Source organism: Neopsephotus bourkii, unplaced genomic scaffold (genome assembly GCF_033783945.1).
Source record: "Neopsephotus bourkii isolate Nb327-2 ecotype Australia unplaced genomic scaffold, CSIRO-AGI_Nbou_v1 NB_1526, whole genome shotgun sequence".
Taxonomy (NCBI): Eukaryota; Metazoa; Chordata; class Aves; order Psittaciformes; family Psittacidae; genus Neopsephotus; species Neopsephotus bourkii.
In genome coordinates, this window is record NW_026902002.1 from 871,738 (window position 1) to 897,402 (window position 25,665).

A 25,665-nucleotide genomic window follows, 5' to 3' on the forward strand; every position below is an offset into this window, starting at 1 on the left:
AAGACTTGCACAGAGCTTTTTTAAAAACTTAAAGTACCTGGAAAAAAGAAAAAGTAGGACATGCAAGTGATTCTCCCTCAGATCCCATGGTGGAGTGATGGCGGCCAACAGCCTCTACAAACCTGACGGCTGAAGTGATTTGCCCTTCATACAGGTAAATGCACAGCTTCAGCTCTGTCTTAAGCATAAGGCAAGGAATTTCACATGAAATTCTATCTTGGTGAAAAACTTCAAAGTGGATTTAAACAAAAAAAAACAATTGTCTAATTCACTTTTCATTGCCCTTCCTCCAACAAAGTAAAATAGGAAATCTATTTCTAATTTTTGCTGTATGGGTCACATGTTGTGTCACTGGCATGGGATACCAAGGCTCCCATCAGTTGCTTAGGACTGACGGAGAACACCCTTCTCCTAGCTTGTAAACCTTGCTGTTAGATGCTCCCATAGCTGCTCAGGCCCAGTTACAGAAAGTTAAATCACTCCTTATCACTCCTTAGTAAAGTCAGGCTTTAAACTAAATTAATCTTATTTGCTGAGTTGAAATTCCAGCCTAGAATGACTATGATCTTGGGAAAATAAGCACTTGGATCCAGAAATAATTTCATGGCTTACCTTTAGCTTTTAATGGTTCCTAACTACATGGACCCTAACAATCCTTGTGCAGATAATTTGGTTCCAAATGGGGCAACTACCTACTCCTTCCTGAAATGAGCCAGATTTCTCTCTCAAAACAGAAATGCAAAACCTAACTAGAACTTGAACGAAGAAAATAAGCAAATTCAGACTTGTCTTCCCTGCCTTCAGACCAAGCTGAAGGGCAGGGAAGACAAGATGCCTGCAAATGACATTTTGAACTGTACCACCATAAAGATGTCAGGAAAATCTCTGACCAAGTACTGCCCATTGATCTCCCATACGAATGGGTGCCCATGAAGTGGGACTGAAACAGAACTTTTCTTGATGCTGGGGCAGCAGTGTGAGCTCTGGCAAGCCACATCACAGCTCTGGGACCTGGATTTCTCAGTCATAAAATGACTCTGAATGCTTTGCAGTAGACTGAGATCTATGAATATATTTGAAAGTGTAAGATAGGCATGCATGCAATTGAAGTCAGTTGCTGTTTTGCAGCTTGTCTGCATATGCATCAAAACAGAATTTACCGTCAAAATAGAACAAAGCGCAAGTGAGACCTCTTCTGTTAGTGATGATAATGTGGAAAATGTAGCAATTCTTCTGAAAAGGTAGAAATTCTTCCTAATTCTGCCATCATTCGGGACTAATTTAAAACTCACTAAACTGCTAATAACTGCCATGGTTGTATTTAATTTTCCTCAATCATATATATGCTGTCTTGGGACACTCAAAATCTCTCATTTATTGTCCCCCATCAAGAGTTTAACTTAAGGATTTAAAATCACTTTTCTTTGCTAGATTTATTTTCTCCTCTGCAGCACAAAGAGATCTAGCAAGAGACACAAAATCTGTTGTGATTAAAAAGAAAAGCTAGAAAAGTGTTCTAGCTCTTGCAATGGTATTTTATATTGTTTCCCATGAGGGGAATTATCTCCATTAATGGTGACTGCAAATCCACCTTATGCTTGCTACTGAAATTAAATAAGACGACTGAAATATTAGACAGCTGCTTTATAAAGCACTTATCCTATTAAGCCACTTAGCTGTAGTCTTTGGATAGGGATGGGATGCCCAGAAGAATTCTTTGGGGAATTTATCAGTTCTAACATTAAGAAATGCAACGGAAAGCCCTCGTTTATTGAGATCAATCTTAGCAGTTGCTATATTACTCCTATCAACAAAAAACACCAGGTTCACGGATGCAAGTGGCAACCATTCAGATTTGCACCCTGGGAGGCACATCCTGGTTCTCCTGAAATGCAGCAGTGCTGGTCTTTCAGAGCAACCAAGGACTGGGAGTCAGCAGATGGAAAGTAAGTTGTATATTTGCTTAGAAGACATCTGCTTTAGCCCAGCTCATACTGAACTATTTTTATTCATTTCTGTTCCCCCTCGCAGGGAGAGTGTTTTGTTCAAAGGCTGGAGGCAAATCTTGCTACTGCTGAAACAAAACCCTGAGCAGCCAATGGATTCCTGAAGGGCTGGATGTGGTGTGGAGCTACGAGACGCTCTGTGACAGATATTCACCTAGTGCACAGTAAGATGGTTTCCTTGACCTCATGAAACAAAACTGACTTACATTTCATCCTGCTTTCTTTCCATTTCTTCAAGTGATTAATCTTTTCTGCCTTGCACCTCTGACCCCTAGCAGCTGCCTAACCCAGTGCAATAGCTCTTTTCCTCCCCTTTCTCCCTCTTTGCAGTACCTCATAACTAACTGCATTTCGGCTTCAACAGCGTTATCTTTTACGTGGAAATGAGCAGCCAAGTGCTCATAAATAACACATAGGTATCACACAAGAAGGTCATAAAGGAGCAACTCGGTAAGCTTGGGAAAGGGCTGATTTTTATAGTCCTTTCTCAGTCCTCAAATTTCTCTCCTAGCAAGCTTGAAGGGCAGAGGTTTCATAGAGGCAAAAGGTACCAAAGTTCCAGTTTTCAGGGGAGGCAGCAGAACTTCAGGGTTGGAAGAGAGTTTCTGGAAAGTAACTGCATGTTACTTTCTCAGAATGCACTGAGACCAGAACCTCTGACAGAATGTGAAACCTCCGAGATTTCAAAAGACAACCCCTAAAAAACAACCCCTGAAGATTTGGTTTACACCTCTGTTAAGTTTCAGATGCAGACAGAGAGGGAATGTAGCTGCAGTCTGCTCAGCCAGTGCAACAAAACTCAGAAGGTGATTCATGACCCACAGCCCTCAGACCCTAAGATGTACCCTGCGGTCAGCAGCTGTTTAAGCCAGTATAAAGCTGGGGAAAGGTTGTGAACCTGGCTGGGTCTGCTGCTGGGGTCATATGGGGACAGCAGAGATGGGGTGTTGTCACCCTTTCAACTGTGCCAGCACATACTGGCAGGCTGCACAGTGGAAGATCCTTTGTGATGCTCACTGCCTAGCTGTGAAGACAAAGACCAGCTTGCTGAGCGCCCCTTTTCACATCTTCTGTGTAGCAACAGATACAGAATGAGCTCTTACATTTCTAAGGAGAATCAGTTAAATTCAAATGAAAAACCAGCTCTTGCTGCATTATCTGCAGCAAGCCAGAAAGCTGAAGTTTCTTTGTGCGTGTTTCAATTTGCCTTTTTCTCTATATATAAATGCCACACTTCTAACTGTTGGTTCAAAAATGCCATCTCCAATTTTAAAGGAACATCACATTCTTTGGTTAAGGGAAATGTTCCTTTTCCCTGGTAGACCCCCTCCTGTCCTTTTCTACTGCTTCCTCAAGATCATGCAGTAAATATCAACACTGGAAAACTTTTAGAAGTAATACATCAATCAAGGCCTGAGACCTGTGGGGCACAGCTGGTTCCCACCCTCCATTCTTCCTGCAGCCTCTGCAAGCTGAGAAGGCTCAGCACCTCTAGAGATGGTGCCCTAAAGACACGACAACAAACCCAACGGCCTCCTGTGAAAATAAATAACCACCAGCCAACACAGAGCTCTTCTCCATGACAGTGGAAAATACGCATGTGTGGTCCAGCCATATTCTTTCAATAATTGTTTATTTGCAAGTACAGTCAGGAAGTGATGCTGTAGTGTCAGGAAAATGAACCCACGGAGAAAAGAGGCTGTGGAGTTGCGCCATATGTTTCACACCCTCTGTTTCTCGCCCACACACATTTAAGGAGGGTGAGTTTGAGTTTGATTGTTGATGGATTTTGAATTAATTCAAGTTCCAAGCAGAAAAATAAAGTTGGTCTGGATAGAAGCAGCACTGTGGTTCTGGAAACCAAGGCTTGCGGGAAGCTTTGGATGTCTCTCAGCTGTAAGTTGCCAGTAGCAAGGCATGCATGTGGTTTACAAGGTGGGGAGAATGCTGACTTCAAGGCAGGGAAGTGCCTCCTGGAGCACCCTGTAGTAACCATACTTGGCTCCAGAATAAATACTGCCTCAGATCACTGAAAAGAATGTGTGTGGATTAGCAGAAGCAACCAAAATCGCCCTTCCCATAACTTAAAGCCTTTACTTCCCTACTAAACCTAAGGGTGAGAAGAGGTAACCCTTACTGGGATCTAACAGGAAAGAATACAAAACGATACATTGCGTCCTTCTATTGCCTACCACTCCAGTATCTATGTTCTTGCGATGCTCTCTGGTCCTCCATGCTCACAGCTGTACTTGACCAGGCAACGCACAAAGACTGAAGTAGGTGTGGCCTTGCTCAGAGAGTTAAGATCAATTAATTCACTGTTGATCTGCTCCCTGTTGCCCATAATCAGGCATTGCACTTTTTATGAGGCCATGTCTTGAAGGCCTCTTCCACATGAGAATGTGTGAATGACTATTCTATAAGTTTTGTATATTTACACACAAAGGTTTGGATGGAAAAATGGTTATCAGAAGACAGGAAGCTGAAGGGAAGAAAAGTATGAGCTGAGACTGTAGGTGGTGAAATTTTCCCAAGAACTGATCAGCTCGAGAGACAAGCAAACTTGCTGAATTCCCAGAACTGTTAAATACAGCACACCAAGAGTCAGCCAGATCCGGACAAGGCCACCAGTACACACTAGCATCAACAACTGGTTGTCTGACTCGGACTAGACCCAAGAACGCAGTGACTGCTGCATGCAAATATACATATGCACTTGATTAAAGAATCACAGAATCATAGAATCATAGAATAGTTAGGGTTGGAAAGGACCTTAAGATCATCAAGTTCCAACCCCCCTGCCATGGGCAGGGACACCTCGCTCTAAAAAGAAAGAACCCTTCAACAGAATTTCTGAACCTACCTAAGAGCTACTGCACACCAGTACAGCTCTCCACTTCTGAATTAAAGGTGTTCTTATAAATACTGTTTGTGATCTGTATTTTTCTGACTTGATCCCCTTTATGAAGAAAAAAGGAATTTGAAACTGTTTCTCTTTGACCCCTTCCTTCACACAGTTTTGTTTCCAATATCAAACCTCTTTGCTAATATTAACTTTGAGCTTGGATGATCTCCAATGTCCTCTTTTGTCCTTGATCAATGAACTTAACGGTGCTGCTCAAAGACCCATTCTTAACACTAATTTTTGATCTCACTTGAACCTTTCTTCATTTCTAGACAATTATTGTGTGTTATCCCTATTTGCCCTTTCTAGCTGGAACCATGCCGTTCTAAGGTTTTCTAAGTTTCTTGAACAAACCTGGCACTTTTCAGCTAATAAACACTAACCACACAAAACCAATGAATTCTAAAAGGAAAAAAACTAACTATGCCAACAAGAAAACATATTGTTCCTCCAGAGGGATATATTTAATATTGTACAGCCAAATCAAACAAACACGCTGTAATCACCAGAACAAAACCTCAGAAACAGCTCAAAACAATAGCACAGAATAAATAAATATGAACTCAAGTTCTCTGAAGAACGCGAGGAGAATGGTCAAATTTAGGTGAGGAACAGCTTCTTACTTAATGACAACATGGAAGGTAGAACTTCAGAGGAAATAATAAGAAAAAATATACTCTGCTTTAAAACAAGTTCTGAATCCTGCTTGCTCCTTTCTAAGCTTAGCACTTCAGATGATTTAGTGCCTGGCCCAAAGAATGCTACAAAGACGACCTCAGAATACTGACGGACGCTTCCTGTTCTATTTATGTCCTCATTTTTGGAGGGGAACGTACAATATATCCACTTTTAATTAACCCTTTTGTCCCTTCCATGAACAGAAGAATTTGAAAAACAGTATGATGTTGAGCCAGAAGTACCTATTTCATGTCATGAGCAGTCTTGTTTACAAAGTAGGTCTCTGACCCTTCAGACCACAGGTCTTGGCAGAGTACTCTTGCAGTGTACTCTCATCAGATGTTACAAAGCAAACAAGTCTCAGGGCAGACTGAGGAATCACCTCACTGGTATCATAGCCCAGGACTGTCATTCTATGCTATGCAGTAAGTGCAAGAACAGAAGTGAAAAGGAACTGTTCATGAGAAGAAAGAGAAGGAATTAGCAAATAATTTATACACCACTGAATGCTAATTTTGACAAGCACTAATGAGGACATGGCCTTTAATGGCTTCCAATTTAGCTGGCTCTCATTTTCCTCATAGTAGGAGGAAAAAGGAATTCAGCCACTTCAACTCTTAATATATGTATATTTGTTTAACCATTACAGATGGAATTCTGCTTGAAAATAATACTATTTTTGACTAACAGGAATCAGTTTTAACTATTTCCCCCTCAGGCAAAGATCAATTCAGGTTTAGAAGCTCCTCTGGCATCTAAGTCCAACTCAGTTTCTGATGTAACATAAATGGCAACAAATCTTTAACATCTGATTCTTTGAAAATCAGCACATTTATAAAAGTCAAAGAACAGCTGGTCTCTCTTTGGAGCTGAAAAACAGAACATCCTTTAATTCTTCTGTGAAAATCAGTAATTTATTTGAACCCTTCTATTTTAAAATCAGTCGGGTTGGTGATGTCTTTGAAAGAAAGACTGGGATTTTACTGCACTTCCTTCTTATTCTGCTTTGATTGCATCAAACTGATTCACTTAGACATCCTTACAACTTAAACATTCTCTTTCTTCACAGCAGGCATCAGAACATCTTTTTTTGTTGTTTATTTGGTAATACAGATTTATTGATACTGGGCAGGATTGATTTCCTGTCATTTAACACTATCATGAAGCCCACAGTAGAGTTTCAATAATATTTACAATTCTGTACCTTTTTCCCATATAGTTTAAAATTCCAGCCACCCCATGTAACCAGGAACACAAGTTCTTCAGAAATGTCTTGTGACTGAGAGATACCACGTTTGCATGGATTTAGGATACTCATATCAACTAACACAACCCCTAGCTGAATGCCTTGAACCTGTACAAAGAATGTGTTCATCAAAACCTTAGTACAGAATCTGATTTTCACACTGCTTGCAGGAACAGAAAGGAGATATTGAGTGGGCTGCCACAGATATTATATCTAAATACCCTCACATGAATGTGTTACCCCTTCTACAATGTTCTTAGGAGAGCTTCAGCCTGAAAAGAGGCCCATACACTTGTTTTATCATAGAGAGACTTGACTTATATTTTCAAATGTTACTGATTTACTTTTTTTTTCACCAAAAGACACATAAGATTGAACTGATATAAGACTGAAAGTATAACGAACACTGATCCTTATTTCCTAATTGAAAAATCTATGAAAATAACAAATGCTCTTCATGAAATGGACAGCAACAGAAATGAAAACTGACAAAAGAATGCACTTCATAAAGCGGACCATACTTCAGCTGCCCTAGGTGCAACTGCATGGAGGAATGCATGGAGGAAAAGGCTGAAAAGAAATCTTCTAATAATCTCTTTCCCCAGGACTGCACTTTCGGGGACTTCTAGCTGGATGTGTTTTCAGCTTCTTATACCCAGGTGAATCTAGATTCATACCTGCAGTTATTTATAGCTGCAAATAAAAACCTGGGAGATGTGTGAAAGAAATACCTGCTGCTTCTGCACTGGCCTGGAAATAAATCTGTGATTGCTGACCAGTTACCCTTCACAGTCCCTCACAGGACCCTCACTTTTCTTTTGGGAACAGAATTGTGTCCGAGCAGTCCAAGAGCAGAGGTCCAACTTAAGTTCCAAAGTGCTTTCAGAATTCCCAGCTGAGGTATTTAAGATGCATGGCAAATTTCATGGTGTCTGATATAAATTTCCCACTGAAACAATATGATTTCTACATCCATGGACTTTACAGTTGTTCCGTGTTTCCAGATAGTCATTTATTTTAGCCCATAAAATGAAACTACAGGCTGCTCCACAGTCAGCAAACTCTGTAGGCAGGAACTCCCCACAGGCAGCATGGTTTTGGTGTTTGTTTGTGTTGGTTTTTATTTTCCTCTTTCAGAGTAAATTAGCAAAATTTGAAACAACGCAACCTTTTTTCATATCATATAATTAGAAATCTGACACTGTTCATATTACTTTAAATATCCTTTGAAAAACAAAGAACATTTTGCAAATCTTGTACTACCTTCTTTCCTTTGTTTTGGCTTTGCTGTATTTTCACAGTGAATAAGCCAGGTTATGCAAAACACACAAATCTCTGGGAAATTTCTTGCTAAAATTCAAGTACCAGATAAAGAAAGGGAGTTTTTGGTGAAATTCAACCACTGCCATCATCTCTTAGGTAGTTGTGGGAGAAGTTGTCCAGCCATGCAGTACAGTAAGAAATAGATAAGGATCCGCTACATGGTTAGGACTTTAGAGAAAGTTCCGTAAGCAATTACTACAAAGTTTGCAAGTGTTTCCAGCAAATGTCATATTTTAAAAGCAGCTGCTCCTGTTTCGTTTTTCAAAAGAACACATACACCTTTTCTGAGAAAGCCCTTTGAAACGAGACGGCCTGTCTTCAGCAGTACCTCCAACCCACAGCTGCAACAAATGCTTACTGGCAACAAGAGAAAGCAAATGTCCCTACTCTCAGCAGCACTTGCACCCTTGACAGGTCACTTCTCAGAGGTAAACTGTTTGATCATCTATTTGTTATATTTAGAAATGGGTCCCGGAAAAGACAGAGAACATGTAATTCAAGACAGGATTAAACCTGGCTGAAAACCAAGATTGGTAATAATTAGCTTTTCCCTCGTTTTGAAATATGGTTACAACCCAGTGAAGTCCAAAGTCCATAGTCCATTTTTTTAAGGTTCTCAGAGAGAAAAAGAGCCAAAGGCCGCAGAATTGTTCTGGGAGGTTGATGTTGTACGCAGTGCCAGTATTAATACCTGTGCTGAGGAGCTGGAGATCATGTGTAACATGCATTATACCTGCAAAAAGAGAGCTGCTGACTGACTCCACTTGTAGATGACAGGTGGGTAAATTCCTGTAAAGCTACAAGTCATAGTGACCAGTGTACAGAAACAAAAAAAAAGCCAATGTAAGACCTATCATCCAAGTCCCTGAAACAGAGATTAAGTTATGTCAAGGCAGAGCATAGGCTTATCACTGACTCTCTGAGCTAGTGACACTTTAAACTATTTGGATCACCTCTGGGGTTCAGCGTTTTCTGTGGGTGTCTATGCAACTTTGCACAGTGAGTAAAACAGGGTGTGTGTAGCACATCAGTCCTGGGTGGACCTCATTTGGAAGTCTGAGTGTGTTACCATTCATTCCAGAAGCATCAAGATATTTTTTAAAAAGACTGAAATATCTCAAACGGAGACAGGCAAGTACAGCCCTGCAACTCAAAAGCTGGAACATTTCATGATGCTGGCAGTGCTGCATTCCTGATAAGAAATACAGGAAGCAAAAGGAAATACTCAGGAAAGACAGGGAACAACAACAACAAACCAAAATCCGTAGTAATATTACTGAACATGAATGATTAGAAAGGCAACTTTACTTCTAAGAAGGCATTGCCAGCAGAGATAAAGCAGTTTTATTAGCTCTAAGTGTCATTTCAATGTCCTCAGTTTCAGGGAACCAGTCACAGAAAAAAGATACACATATATTTGTATATTTTATACAGGAAAGAGCTGAACTTGCAGGGGTCCTAGCCAAGATTCAGAGCAAGAATAGAGAGGTCTCTCAAAGCCTAAGGAAATTTTGAGAAACTAAGATTACAGAGAGAGATGTCAGCTCCTGGCTGAACAACTGATTTCCTTGATAAGCCAAGCATTTTACTACTACATAAAAGTATCTCAAAAAGAGTTAACAACCTATGTGAGCACTCAAGAAGGCTAATTAAAGTGCCAGAATGTTTTATGTCAGGTTTTCTTTTGATAGATATCATGTTCTCCCTTTTCCACAGGTGAGGGCAGTAAGAACTCAGTGTGACAACTGCACTAATGCTAGACAGCGTCCAAGTAATAGAAATATATCTTCTGGAGTCATAATTCACTCCTCTTTAGCGTATTTTTACAAGAAAAAAAATCACTTAACAGTCAGCAACCATTTTCTGTTTTATAAATTTAATTTTACCTGTGGTACCATAATTCATCATCAGTTACTATAAGGGAGCAGCACTCTAGACAGTACACTACTGAATTCTGGCACATTGCTTGCCTGAACATGATCAGTGCAGAATAACCACAGCAACACTTACATAAATGAGACCAAGTCAATCCCTTCCTCTGCCCTTCAGAAACTCACGGTGGTTAAATATAATCTAATTTACCGAGAGTGAAATACACAGTTGGAGGAAGAAATAGCTTCTAGTCAATGCCTAGCCTCACCTGGCAGACAACTAACTCTATATGTATCATCTTTCACAGGGCTCCAGGAAACAGGAAGATTTCTAAAGAAATACTGCAGATTCTGTATTTAAGTGACTACCTGCTTTACCACTCGCTCCACAGTTCCATCATCACGCTCTCCTTTAGTTCTACCATAGTCAGCATTTATGTCATACCTTTACAAATTTCTTCACACCAGCTACAATCTATAGCTGCCATTAACAGAGTTATTTCCCACAGATCTGTTTTGTGTTCAGTTCAGTCCCACTGGTCAAGTACTGCACAGACTTCACACCATAGTGATACATGCTTTGACCACACACAACCACTGCTGGGGCTCAACAGCTCTTGTCCCTTGAAATTCCTCTACTGCTGGAGTAGAAATGTGTCTCTTGTGTATAACTCAATACACAATGCACTGTCAAAGATGGGCAGAACTTGGACCATGAGATGCACACACTGTGCCATATTAATGATGGAGGGATAGGGGGGTTTGGATCACTAACTGTGTAAATACTTCATAAGAGCCTAGAGATTATTTTAAAAAGCCTAGTACCAGTGGTCCAAAGGAAAAAAAAATGTTTCAGGAAAATAAAGCATATAACTGAAAGCTACCAAATACTTTAGAATACTGAAGAGAGACAAAAGCATTTGAGAGAGACAGGTATCTGATCTATAGTTTAGTTCTGCTTGGTATATAATTTCCCTTGCTGAGAAACTAAGTAGAAATTAAGCTGTCAGCTCAGTCAGCAAGAGCGCTCTTGTTAACAAAATTAACGTATACATTTGCCTTATGGTATTGTTTTATTTTCTCTATGCCTCTAGCTCCCTCTCTGAAAAGGGAGATATCTCACTATTCTATATCTAACTATTCTATGATTCTATATTGACATCAAAATTTTACAATTTTTTTCCTTATGTTAAGGTTCTTATGTCAAGGGTATTTTCATTGAATGATTATTATTATTTCTTTATTTTATATCAAATACTTTCATTTCTTTAACTGAGCTTTTCCAAGTCATTCCACCTTTGAGAGAAGCCTTAGGCTTGTTGCTGATTCCAGGCCAGTCTGGGAACACAGAAGAAAGGAGTGTTATTAGTACCAGAACCAGAGAAATCTCTGGTGAGATCAGCTTTATGATCAGGAAGGCCTGGTGGGCAGTTCTGGTAGTGGCAAGGATCATAGCAGTGCTAGTGTGCTCCGAGGGGCTAGTTCCCCTTTCGAGTGAGTAGGCAGCTGAGCTTGCGTGTAAATACACATTTGCAAATAGAATTGCCTATGCCTTCATGTCAATATAAACCACATGGGAACCCACCTCTTGCAGGATCCATGTGCTGTGAAGGGGAGAGCAGGGTACGCACTGTGCTGGGCTGTTAGGTCAGCTTCATGCTAGAGTGAGGGAGGAGACTTCCCTCAATAACATTTAGGGAATGGTGCCAGCCCTCAGCAACCAGGAGCTCTACTTGCTGTAGTCAGGCTTCCCACTCCCACTGCTGGAAGCAAGTGGCTCAACTCCAGCTGTTGGGATCAACAGTTTCAGAGAAGGAAGTATTTAAAACTTCCTGCTCACCTTAATGTACTCCATTTCTTTGTAATCTGCCCAGAGTGGGATCTTTGGCTTTTCCATTTTGGTTTTAGGTGCTTAAATTTCAATAATTAATCTCCAGATTAATTTATGCTGTGAAGCAATGACTGACCACTTTGAACTGTATATGCTGATAGTGGCAACTAATAAACATAGTGATTTTCCTTATGTCCTCCTTGTTAGGTATGTAACAGAACAAGTTTCCTTTACTACTGAATTAGTGGGCATTACCATTCGGTGATTTTGGTTATTTAAATCAGCACATGTTAACACTAGACAATAGTTAATGGAAATACAACCTATTTAGAAAAACATTTAGCACCGTGGAGCACAACTTTCTGGAGTTCAAACTCAAAATGATTAGTAGTCACAAAGTAAAAAGTGAAGGATCAAGGCACATCTCTGCGTTACTTGGAAAAGATACTTCCAAAGAACTGATAATACTTCCCAAGGAAGAATCTGAAGCAGTACTTCCTGCTTCAGATCCTAATTTCTGCTTCAGTAACAATATCACAATATTTCACTTTGATTGGAAGCCTTTCAAGAAAGGAGAATTTACCCCTGACTTCTCCCAACAAGCCCTAATTCTAAAATTTCCCTTCTAACACCAGTTACCTTCAATTAGAAAAATTATTATTTCCAGATTTTATACAATATCACCAATATGGAAAAGGTCAAGATCTCGATCTCATGACTTCAGAAAGATGAGCTGAGTTCAGTATCTAATGGAAAAAAGAAAAGTATACCATGTATATTTATTTTTAGAGAGTAAAAACTTTTCAGTTCACATTTCAGAGCTTTTTTCCTCATCCAAAAACAACAGGAGGAAATGAGAACTGCTCTCCTCAGCATTCTGCAAAAGCCAACAAAATAACAGCCATTAGAAGATGGACCAGTATCGCCAGAAACAGCTGTTTTGCAAGCCAAAAGATCAATGGGCTTAACAAATGAGAATGCCCTGCATGCTGGCATTTTCTTTATGCAATCCCCCACTGCTTTGAATCCAAATATAAAGACTGAAATCCTGTCTGTGGTGAATTGAATAGGGCAAGGATTTGTCCCTAAGGAGAGGTTTTTAGATAGCATGCTGAAGAGGGCTTACTGTACAGAACAAAAGCTGTATAGTTTGCCTTTTGGAAAAGGATGAAGAAATTTTGCATAGTAGGCTACCTAGGACCTGACTTGGATGTTCAATGGGAATTACATTTACTGTAATTGCATTCATTATCTATTGATTCTTCAGCACTGAGTTCAGTTCATGAACCCACTTTTCCCCCTCTGTATAATACCAAAAGAGAATCCAAATAATCCTTTTTCTGTGTATGAAATTTTTTAGATTATAGGTTGCATATGAAAAAGTCATACATTGCAAATGGAGAAAGAAACATTCTGTATGTTCTCTTTGTCTTTCTTTTTACAAGGGAGCAGATCTACAGACCTTGCTTAAAGTCTGCATTTCTACTATATATTATTTAATGAAAATGAGATTTTTGAGCCCAGGGAAAATTACTTTATGTATTTTTGAGAGAGAAAAAGCCAGGAAAATTTAAGATGTTAAGGGCTAAGACTGAGATTTAAGAAGCTACTTAAACAGCTATTTAATGTAAAAGACAGCAGTAATCCTCTCTTTTTCTCTCTCTCTCTCTTTTTTTTTTTTTTTTTTTCATTTCTTCCTTAATATATTTGGACCTTTTTTTTTCCCAGTCTGAAGAGTCTCATACAATCATCTGAACAGGGCCTGCAGCCAGGACAGCATGAATATTTAAAGACTTAGGAACACCTCTGAAGTCAGGCATATAATTCAGAATATTTTCAAAGCAGAACCTGCTACCATAAAGATTGCAGTGAATTTCCTTCAATACATAAAAATGGCTCTGAATTCGGGTCAGTACCCGGTGTTGGGACAACACAGGCTAATGCTACAATTAATGTACAAATACAATGTTTGCAAGAGTTCCTGTCTCTCCCCCATATTCCTAATCCAAACAAACAAAAATAAAGACAAGTGCAATGTGCCATTAGATGCAGTTTGTGATAGCATCCAATATGTGAGTGGCAGAGTGGAACTAGGAATCAGCTCTTCTGGCCCCCAGTCAAGTGCTCTATCCTCTGCACCAAATGATCCCTCAAATGATAATGTTATGGCTAGGTTCAGCTATCTTGAGAGAAAGCAAAATTATTGGTGTATTTATAGTGATGTTATCTCATTCCCACCTAACAACAAAACCCGTTTGTTTTTTTAGAAGTTTCAAATGCAAAGGTAAACCTTTGCTCTAGGGCTGCAACATGATGAGAGAGGAGACAGAAATCACTGCTCGGAACCCAGAAGGAGATGGCTCACAAATAGATCGAAAGAAATACATATGACTTGAGGCACAAGGACTGTTATTAAGCAGCAGTGCTACCTGAAGCTGTGAATTTTAGAGAGATTGTGGTGTGCTTTGTCTAAAATGCTGTTTGGCATTCTTGTCTGAAGATTCAACTATTGTGTTAGGTAATCCTTGGGTGTAATAGCAAGATTTAGGGAAAGGACAAAAAGTATGTTAACTAAATGTTTGAATTCTTTTGCCTTCAGAGAGTAATATCAACCCTTAAATATTATTTGAGAATTGCTTCTGGTACTGAGTTAACATGAAGATGGTCACAGTTCAGGATTAATCTGCTGCTCTCCTGGCACACTGCTAGCACTTCAGAGCTATTTGGGTGTGTTTCTAAATGAAGCTGTTGCGAGCAGCCAGAGTTTTTAAAAGCAGGAGCTCTTTCTCCTGGCTCCTCTGGATGGAGATCTCACCGGGCACACACAGAGGTCAGCCCCGGGGGCTACAACTTCAAGAAAAAACAGTGCCTGATTCTGAACTCCTGGGAATAACTGCTGACTATGCTGGAGTTAAGTAAGCAGGGAAACCACTGTTTGCTGAATACATTACCTATCAGCGCTTTTATCAGTACCATGTGAGTTAACTATAGCACATAGCTTACGGTGTTTACCAAGCACTACCAACTCAGCCAAGAAACCTTAACTAGAGAGCATGATCTGGTACAGTCTTCCAGTGCCAGTCTAACACTACCAGTCCAACAAGATTCACTCAGACCACCCTAGAAGATAAGCTCAACAACACACTGAAACTGCTCAGCAAGAACTTCCTCTCTATCCAGTGATGATAGTTGCTCAGATTTCACAAAGCACATGCAAGTATATTTAAGCTTAGATGTACACTGGAATTTGTTTCTATTTATTAAATGTATATAAGGACACATGAACACACAGATAGCCTCAAATCAGCAAGTGAACTTACCCACCTAAAAAGTAAAAAACATAGCAGAGCCCTAGAACTGATTTGGCTTTTCCCTAGTGGTAAGAATTTTTTCCCTATATGATCTGGTGCTTAATTTATCTCATACACATTCAGTATTAAGTTCAAACAAGGTTTTGCATAGGTTTTCCTATAACCTTTTCAGGTTTTGCATCCTTAAACCAACTGTTGCTATGATGGGCTGTCTTTCAGGTTAGACACAGTTTCCTGTGCTGTTGCCACTATATATCTTGTATGCAGCTACAGCATGCAATATGGACCACCTTACCTATACATTGCCTGTCTACCATAATTCATGCAACTGAGTCCATGGGCTTGGAGCAAACAAGCAAAGCTTATGCAAATACTTCAAATAAAGCATGAGGTCAAGTACTCTACTAAGTCAGGGACTTTTTCAGGAATGATAAATGTGAGAAACATGGAAAACGAAGGCAACTCCTTGTGGATTGAAGACATAAGAAAATACTTCTTGAACTTCGTGCAAAGTATTTGCATACATTACAGTGGCCTTTGGATTGTGAGGATTAATACTTTTCTAACGCATGTTAGTGGTCAAAAAAGCAAATGCATAGGAACATGCCTTTAAGATAAATACAACATGTGGTCTTATAAAGGTTAACTTATTTGCAATTAATTCCTATTTCTGAGTCCAGCTTTCAAAATAATGTCTGTGCTGAACCCTACTTACGAACAACAGACTTGAACTCTGATTTTGTGAAGACACCCTTCTACCTTGTGTAAGTGGCAGCATAATTAAAGACCTGACAAACACATAAATCCATAATGGTGCAAAAGGATGAATTCTGCAGTAAGATACAAATGATTTCAAAACAACACATGAAGAGACTATGGACATTCAGTGGATATGACAAACCCCATCAGTGTAGCTAAGACAAATTATTACTAACAGCCCATTTACTCCTACCACCAACTGCTAATTCAGCTGAAGACCACAGTTGGAGGTACCAGGGTGACAAATTCAAGTCAGACATTTTAGTGGAGCTGGGAATCTGGACTCAAATCATCTGATAAGTAAAACAGCAAATACGTACGTGCCAACAGCGCGCAGCATTCCAACAGAATCTAGTGCATCTTGGGGCCATCCATATGCTCCACCATATGTCCATGACAAGAGAGGTCCAGAATCACTCTCTGAAAAGGGTTGGCTCTCAAGATACCAGCCAGGATCCCAATTTTGCTGTATTAATTGGTGTGTAAGCACCTGTATTCTCTCCAACAGACTACTGATTTTAGCTCAGAGGGAAAATATGGAACATAACCGTTTGCTGATTCAGAACCTGACTCCCACAGGGCAAGTTCTACTAGGGAAGAAAAGGCTGCTCTGGGCTGTGTTTCTTCAGAGCCAATTCAACCTCTGCACATTAACCACAAAGAAGCTGCAGCAACAAAGATGTTACCATGTAAAACAGCAATACTAAGGAGCACCTAGATAGGTTGCTTTGCCTTCTAGTCTGCTCTTCACTTACATTTTTCTGGGGGTGACTAGCTGCAGTCTATTTTCACATTTTAGTCATACCTTATCACTGTCCACTGTGTTCTGTGATGTCCTGGATGCAATGGAAATGGTGTCAGGTTGACTGCTGCCATCTCCTTGGCTGTCTACATCATCTACTCCATCTCTGCACAAGACATAATAGGGAAACAATGATGCTTACTTAACACACCACCCTGGAATATGCACAACTTTATAGGTGGATTTGAGAAGTGCCAAGTCAGTGTGCCAGAGATGGCTTTGTGCTAAAATTACCTAGCCCATGCTGCTATGTAGCTTGCAATTTAAAATGATGTCAACCTCAGCTGTAGGGTTTGGATTAGCACATAATAACAACGTTTGCTGCTGAAAACAGGATAGCCATTGCCTGCATGTTTACAGCAAAGACAACCGTGGTGTTCATAAATAGCTCTGTAATGAGGGTGTCAGACAAAAATTTTCCTTCAATTAGATTTCTGCCTTAACCTAAACTATTCAGCCCAGACTACACATGGCACTGAAGAAAGGGATATTTCTCTTGTGTCACAGGAACATCTTCAGGAATTTAATACTGAGCCATAAAAATTATATCCAAATAAACATAAATAAAGACAGTATAGAATTCACAACCCTAACTCCGTGAGTCTGCTAACAGAGTGTATTTTCTTCCTTTTTGCTGTATAGATACAGTCCTCCTAAATTTTTACTGATCTTTCAAAAGAAACTTTTAAATAATATAAAATCCATATTTAAGAAAAAGAAAAAATAAGTAATATCTCCATTCTCTACTAGAAAACTCTTGTATTGGTGTGTGTCTCCAGGAAGAAATGTTTGGATCTCTGCCTTGCTACAAGTCTCCTGGGTGACCTTGGTGACTCATGCTTTGGATGCCTCTATAATACAGCCTGAAGCAAGAGAGATAAAACCTGATGAGGAAAAGGAGATGTTCAAGTTGTAGGTGGCTTTTGGGAATACCAGCATAACAGCAAAAGAACAATTAATTTTATACAATTCTTATTTAATTCAGGATTCAAAAGAGTTGGCAAAAAAATTACTATTACCCCACAGGCTGAAATGAATTTGCGTTTGATGATAAAACATCAGTTCTCCACTGAAGCGATATATTGCTATGACCAGCTGTGATTTTCATTGTCAAACAATTCAAAATGCCAAACAAGAAAAAAAATAATAATAAGAATCTCCTAACACTCAAGTATGAAGAAGTAAATTCTACTTTGGGAAAGAAACATAACCTTGGAGTCCGAGGAATTTTTATCATTCATGTCTCTCTAACACTTTGAATTACTAAAATAAAACACCATTGTATGTATATCATAGAAAAAACCTTCTAGCTACTTTTACCAAGACAACATGCAAAAAAGCAAACGTGATGAAAACTGCTTTTGACAATAGTAAGTGAATCCATTAAAAAGCCCACAGACACTATACTGCTGTTGGCTGAGAAAAAACTCGTGATTTCATGTGGTACAGAATGACTGAGATTACCTTCTACTGTTGTTCCGCTGCTTCGCTGGTGTCTTGGGGAGCTGAATTGGCTCTTTCAGAGCCCCTTTCAGATGGATAATCCTTTCTTGAATGACTTCCCGGATGTTTTTGATCCATTCCTGTTTTGTTTCAATACTGGATGCCTAAAATTCCACAACGCAGAAAGATGGAGACTTTATAATATTCCCAGGATGTCACCTCCTATGTAGAAGAATCATGGCTGGCTGTTGAAAATGCACAATTAACTCTTTCTCCTCTCTGCTGCACAGTTTTAGCTGCTGAAGTACGTGATAACCCCTTGAGAATTGAGGGTATTTTTACCAGACCTACTTGGCTAGCAGCAGCAAAGCAGCTAAGCTCTGGATAAATACATTTAATACCAGCAATACAGCACACTCTGTAGAGGAGAAATAGGTTATCAGACAACATAACTATAACACAAATTCTTCATTAGAAACTCACTTGACAGAAATGGCTGTCAGCTCTGGAGGTCTGACCATCAATAAGCCTAGTAGCAAAGGACTAAGAGAATTACACCTTCCAAACAGACACCCTGAGACATGCCCTGTGTCAGTGTGCAGCTGCTCAACCCAGGCTGTAAGAAGAAAGTAATTTCAGCAAGGCTGCACAACTGCACTATCCTGATTCATATTGAGGCCTTAGAGCTGAATTGCTCCTGATGCAGGCATGACCCTACTGACAGACATGGAAGATATATGAATACTGCGAGGGAAGAAACTGACATTTAATTTAGTGCTCCCAGGGCCTCAACAGGAAGCTCTGCAGTCAAAGAAAACAAGGACAGAAGACTTACTTTCAGCACTGTTTTATTGTCTGAGGATGGTGTTCGTCCAGACCACAAAGCAAATTTACAGGGATCTCCTTCAACATGTTCAGTCACTCCCAGTTCTGAGGTCTAGTATGGAGGAGAGATGATGAGAGATTACATGCATATGAAGTCTCATGAGTCTAGAAAAGTTTACATTTGTAGTGAGAAGTGGAGAGGCAGAGGTGGACAGGGAAGTGAGATCTTGTCTCTGATTTGCTACACACAGAAAAAAGAACCAGAAAACCACCAGGGGATGGCAGGGAAGTGAATGGGTTGAGTGATTGTCCTTGTATTTCCCACTGACCCTTTACATCTCACTGCCTTAAATCTCTCCAGACTCACTGCAAGCTTAGCTTCCAGGTGCGCCCCACAGAGTCCAGAGCCTTACAGGTGGTATGGGTATCCCCAACCCAGCATGGGGACATATGAGCCATCCCCCAAACTCCACCTCTACCTACAAGAAACCCAACACCCAGAACATTTTCTTTGCAGCCACACCTACCAGTAACTTGTTCTTGTAAACATATTTTGTGTGTCCTGAAGAATCTTTGATCTCTTTGCTAAACACCAAAGAGATTTCAAAGAGAAACAAATGCCTCTCACGGCCCTTCCGAATGAGAGACTTGGGATCCCATACTTGGAAGGAATCCTGAAGAATCAGCTCTCCCTGGACATCCAGGTTCTCATCAAACCCTGAAAACATAAAACACATTAGCTTGTATTTGTTCTTGGGATTAGTAATGCCCAGAAACATCAGAGCAGTAAGGATTTGAAATAAAAGAGTCTTTCTCTTTTTTTTTTTAATGCATATTCTGAAAGGATATTAATGGGCATCCATTACCCCAATGAAAATATTTTTCTTCTTTTCCCTGCTGCAGTGATGTATTTATTTCACTAAAGGCAAATAAATTATATGTGCTAAATGAGACTGCAGCTAAAGTGTAGTAGTAATTACTTAAAGATAAATATTCTAAGGATTTCAGTGCTGGCTACTGTACACAGAACTGCAATGCAAAAGATCTTCTGCATGTTAATACAAATTCAGAGAAATGCAACATGCAGTGGCTGAAAGTGCCCCATCATACCATGATGCCTTCAAGCATGCTAACCCAAACTTCAGGGGGCTGTGAGTCCACAGCAGTGGCCTGGGGGAGCTACATCTGAGAGCAAATTGGTATGGTGTCTGAAACAAGCTTTCTAGGAGTTACTCATTTTCCAAGCTGCATGTCGAAAACCTTCACATGGCTGAGGATCACAGGACTACCTCCACATAACTGGGATGCTTGAGGGAAAAGGAAGTCGCTAGTGCAAGGTGCCCTCCAAGCTACTGTCTCAGCTGCTTGTGGGGTCACACTTCTCTCCAGAGGTGGGCACTGCTCCTTTACCAGTACAGCCCACTGTTGCTCATGCCAAACACCCTGAAATCAGCAAACAGCCCTGGTCCCTGCTCCAAATATTCAGGAATAATGTTTTATTCAGAAGAGAACTGTCCAAGTGCTTGTCTACCCTAATGAAGTCATCCCTGCATCTTCATTATTGCATGGTGCTGGTCTTCTTATGGCGACAGATTATCTAGGCATTACTATGGGAAACCTGGGTCTTCACCAGACACCACAGTTAAAAACATCTTTATAGTGTTCCTACCTATGCTGGGTCAGTTTGCCCCTGAAATTTTAACCACTTGGTCTTAAAATGCTGCTTAGCTACTGCCACCATTTCCTTTTTCTTGACTATTTTAATATTCTGCTTGTTTCCTGGTTCTGACTCAAGCCAGGATGGAAATGATTCTCCCAGGCCAAGAAAATGCTTGCGAGGCAATAAAGCATCTCTGCCTGTAATAAAATTTTTAAATTTTAGAAATACTCCACACATCTAAAAGCCAATAAAAGACTTAATTTTGAAGCAATCAAAATATTTTCTATCATTTTGAAATACTTTTTAATCATACTTTTTGCCTTTTTAAAAAAACTCTTTGGAATAATTATAACAACATTTTCAAACACAAGTTGTTTTGACTCAGAAAATCAGAACTTTTCCCTTTGAAATATTGAGACAGTATTTGGAAGTGTTTTTATCCAATAATCGTTACAGCTGCCAGCAGCTAAACTGATACTGTTTCATGAGGGTTTTTTTTTTTGTTTCATTAAGTAAGAATGTCTTCACCAAATATATACATACACTGTATATGTACACATACTCACATATGAATGCACATATACATACACACATATAAATACATATATACATGTACACAAGATATAAATAAATACACAAGATTTCCTAGCCAGCTTTACTCTTCCCAGACTTTTGGAGAAATATCAGAAACGAGCTAGGAAGTACCTGAGAATTATGATCAAACAACAGTATTGCTACAGTCAGCCTGTACTAACTTTCTACACAAGAGGCTTCATTTACTGGCGGTCCCTCCCCTGCCCTGGCCACCTGACCATCTGCTACCTTCCAGCATGCTGACGTGCATTGCGTCGTTGGCCTTCTTTGGGACACTGAGCATCACCTCCAGACCATCTTTGAGTTCCCCTTTGCCCTCCTCGCAGCAGGTCAGCAGTTCCTAAGAAGCAATGAACACCTATAAACAAACTTTGATCAACATACCGGCTTGATACCGGAATGTGTTACTTGGTACATGCAACTGCTTTGCTAACAGTGACAGGAGAAAGCTGAACTGCATCAAAATCCACTGTGGATACTCACAGATAGTGGGGATTAAATGGGAATGACTATAAAACCTGACAAAACAAGGTGCTCTCAAGTGAGAATGTGCACTCAGATTCCTGGGGATTTATGTCTATGCTGCAGTCATCAGTCAGTACAGCTGTGCCAGCCAGCTTGCAGGACCCCTGCCTGATCCTTGCAGTACTGCACGGCTGGCAGTGTGCTGTGCTCAGGGCAGGGAGATCCCTTCAGGAAAGATTCACCTAAGGATGAAACCAAAGGGGTGATAATTGAATGGGTGGTTTAGCTTTCCCATTAGCAGATGGTTTCTGCAGTTGCAGGCTTTGCTGTTCCGCAGTGGTCTCTAGACTATGACATACCTGTGTGCTGTTTCAGTAAACTGGTACAAAGCACAAATTTGTTAACACATTAAATGTACTCAGTAAAGTACTTTCCTAGTACAATACATCTGTCCTTTGGTGTATACACAGGCAGATTTAAAAAGATGCAAGAGTACTATCTTGTCCTAGCTTTTCGAAGTCAGATTCTATCTCTTCCCTTACCTCCCAGATGCTTTTTCTTCTAAGTTAGATCTAAAATTCACCTACTCTCAAATATTGCAAAAACCTTTAACCAACTCACAACAAACCAACAAAGATGTAAAATGTTAATGTTTTACTTAGAAGTCCTTGCTTTGTATATGAAGCTTTTCCCTGTTTTTCAAACACAAGCATTTTAGCTCCCAAATAGAATCTAATGCAAGCGGAGTCTCAGTCACATTTCATTGAAGTTTCCCAAAGTTCTATCACTGAAGCATTTAATCAAAACATTACATACCATAAACTTTAGCAGGAAGGAAGGTAAACAGTCCTGTCTTCCCTTCAAATTTCCCTTTCTTGGTTCTCACTTTTCAGGTTTAAGTCCACTTGTATTAAAAAAACCAAACCAAACAAAAAAAATCCTGAACACAACCCCCCCCCCCCGCCAAACACTTGAATCAGGTGATCAGTTTTTTACTGTTTGTTTTTTTCTTTCTGTGAGACTTTTCCTTTAAAATACCCAGATACCCAACCTGATTTCACACTTTGTTGCTATGCTCAGGTGTGGAAAGTAGGAACAGCAGCTAAGCAGCAGCTGCTAACAGCTCATGAACAGGTGATGAAACAGCTCCCTTAAGAATAGGTTAATTCATTACACCCATGAACTGCTGCGCATGTTCATGCAGAGCATGAGCTGCTTTGGGCAGCTCACTATGGTACCTTCAGTAGGAGTTGATATTTTGTGATCCTCTGGACAGGTTTGATTAAGTAAGAAGAGATAGAGTTGGCCAGACCATGTCTTTGCTGAATTTCCTAGAAGAGATAAAAACAGCAGTCAGTCATGGAAAACTATTAAATTTCTGCCAGACAGAACCACCCGTAACTAATTTTAGCTCTGGATCTCTGGCTTTGTTTAGATTTTTAACTCTCTTTAAGCTCAGATGCAAATACCTGTGGTTTCAAGAGAGGCTGGCAATAAACTGCAGAGTCCCCCTAAGGCTGCTTAAACTGCAGGGGCCTTGTGCAAGTCAAGGTAAGGCTATGTTGAGTAAACTACACAGACTTCAATTTAAATATGACTTCTCTTTCATGTCAACTGGTTTCTCTTAGCTGTGAAGGCTGAAAGCAGAGTCTTAACATCCAATTAAAATGGAATGACATTAAATTAAATTGCACGCGTAGGGTGTAATTTAGCTGTCTAAACAGTGTCTAATACCATTTGAGAACCCTGGGGTAGCTGAAATATCCAGATGCAAGTAACAGGTCTGACACAGCGATGACAGACCTATGGTATTCCGAGGTGGCACCTGGGGGCCAGGAGAGATACCCTTCTGACACCTTTTACAGCGCTGAATGCTTCTGTTTTGTCACCTGAATCTCAACCAAAATGTCTGTGCTGATCAGTGCGGTGTGTTCATGAACTTCTGCAGACAGTGCAGATAGGCACATGGTGAGATCTGCAGAGGGCCCTGCTGTCTCCCTCCTGCTGGTTCCAGTGGGAGTCAGGAGCTCCTGAAAATCCTACAGGATCCTAAACTGCATATTTAGCATTCTAAAAGGCTTCAAACTTAACCCCTACAGGGGCAGATTCTCTGCTGAAATAGAAGATGTAGTAATTCCTTCTGTATCCACCAGGGATGCCTACCCTTGCTCCTGGGCATCAGGAAATTCTTGGTTCCTACCAGAGTAGATGGGGAAGAGCAATGGGACTTATCTCCAGCTACTGGAGGGTAAATTTGGAGCTGTAAAGAAGTCACAGAAGACGAAGGTCGAAGAGCTGCCAAGAATGGAGATTCTCTTTTTGTATACAGTCTGATTTTCTGCTGAGCACTGTGGAGGTTACTGGGGTTTTTTTAGCTCCAGTGTTTATGCTTGGATATAAAAATAGCCACTTTTCACACAGTGTGCCAACAAATATATACTTTTTTGTACTAGGTAAGTTTGTCTTAGAAAAAAAATAATACTGGTGCCACAAAAAAGACCCAAAAGAGAAGTGGCTCCATGTGTGGATTAATGGAATTTGCATGAAGCTGAGTCATGGCTGGCACCAAACAGGGACACTGTCTACAGAGCATGGCTTGGAACTCTTATTAGTAACTGCAGGAGCCAGCAAGACCTCGGCCATGTCTGTGAACTTCCTGGAGCTAAGTACAATTGTTTTTGCAGGATCCAAATAATGAATTTAGCTCTACTCCTTCCTTGCGGCTCTCTCAATAGCAAGACATGCTCCCAGCAAAATACCACCCCTTCAGGCATTCTTTGCTCTGCCAGGATGCTCCCTGGTCACACTGTGCAGAGACAGTGGGCTGGCAGAGTGACCTGCAGCAGGAAGGCAATAAGCAAGTACATTGTTGGAAAGCGACATTCTCCCTGCAGCTTCTGCCTCTGGTCCCTCAAGTGTTAGAGTAAGATGGCAGCCTGCTGGAGGGTGTCTTGGATTGCCTTTGTAACAGCTGGAGATGTCTGGATGTAATGTGGGTGGAGATGGAAACTGGAGAGGTCTGTGCAGGGCAGAGCACAGTAGTGCAGACATTTCTCACACACCTCTAAGTAACATGAAGCACAGATATATCTGAGCTATCTTTGAAGCAGCTTGCAGATTTCAGAAGCAGGCTAGCCACAGGGCTCTGTACTTTCTATTTTGCCCTGCTTCTTGTTTAAAGCAAGCTTCATTCATATTATAGTTGCACCACGGCTCTTCGTTAGACCCAAGTTATTTCTTGGGTGGAAAAGTGTCCCAAGGCCTGGAAGAAATGCAGATATCTGACAAGGCAACATGTGCTGGCAGTTGTGTATTGCAAACTAGATGAGCTGCAGAACAGGATCAATGTGTAATCTTACACGCAATGACAGAATCCCGAACACCAAGAATGTCCTCTGCACAGGGCAGCACAGGACCCTCAGAGGCTGTTGAATGGACAGCATGGAGACAGGAACACTTAAATACAATTTCATACCATAAGAATTGCTGAATTTACCATGAAACAATGATAAAGTGCCCAGATTTTGTATTAAATGTCTAAAGAGTTTCACAGATTAAGGTAAGTCTTCTAATAATGTACAATTGTTTAGTTGGAGAACAAACTGCATCCTGAACTGGGTATACAGACCAGTGGCTTGCTGAGTAGTCTGATTCAGCACTAAAGCTCTCACAAAACATTTAGGTTTCATGATGTATGACATGAAGGGTTGGTGAGCAATTTCATAAAAAGATTTCTGTTTGTGCCTCTGCCTATTTCCTAAGGGACACTCCAGCTCAGGGGAGAAGATGTCCAAGAACCATCATCCATGCAGAAAAACAATAATCTTCAGTGCTACAAAAGTCAATGAGCTTTTACCATATTCCATGCTGGTTGTGCAAGTTAAAGGTGCCCTGAGGCTTCCTGAATATAACAACTGATCTTCTTCAAGAATTACAGAAAATAAAT

General features: G+C 40.4%; 1 protein-coding gene across 12 annotated transcripts in view; it reads right to left on the bottom strand.

Moving 5' to 3' along the window:
• The window catches only part of KALRN (kalirin RhoGEF kinase), a 513,375-nt gene that overhangs the window by 116,847 nt on the left and 370,863 nt on the right, over positions 1-25,665 (bottom strand). For 11 of the 12 annotated variants that reach the window (XM_061370039.1, XM_061370040.1, XM_061370041.1 and 8 more), the window contains 6 exons: positions 22,958-23,050; positions 21,483-21,594; positions 19,528-19,718; positions 19,011-19,112; positions 18,197-18,339; positions 16,736-16,838 (listed from right to left, as the gene is read on the bottom strand). In XM_061370039.1, coding sequence (XP_061226023.1) covers positions 16,736-16,838; positions 18,197-18,339; positions 19,011-19,112; positions 19,528-19,718; positions 21,483-21,594; positions 22,958-23,050 — 744 coding nt within the window. Of the gene's footprint in view, positions 1-15,738; positions 16,596-16,735; positions 16,839-18,196; positions 18,340-19,010; positions 19,113-19,527; positions 19,719-21,482; positions 21,595-22,957; positions 23,051-25,665 lie in introns of those variants that run through there. The other variant, XM_061370052.1, reaches the window with a different exon arrangement.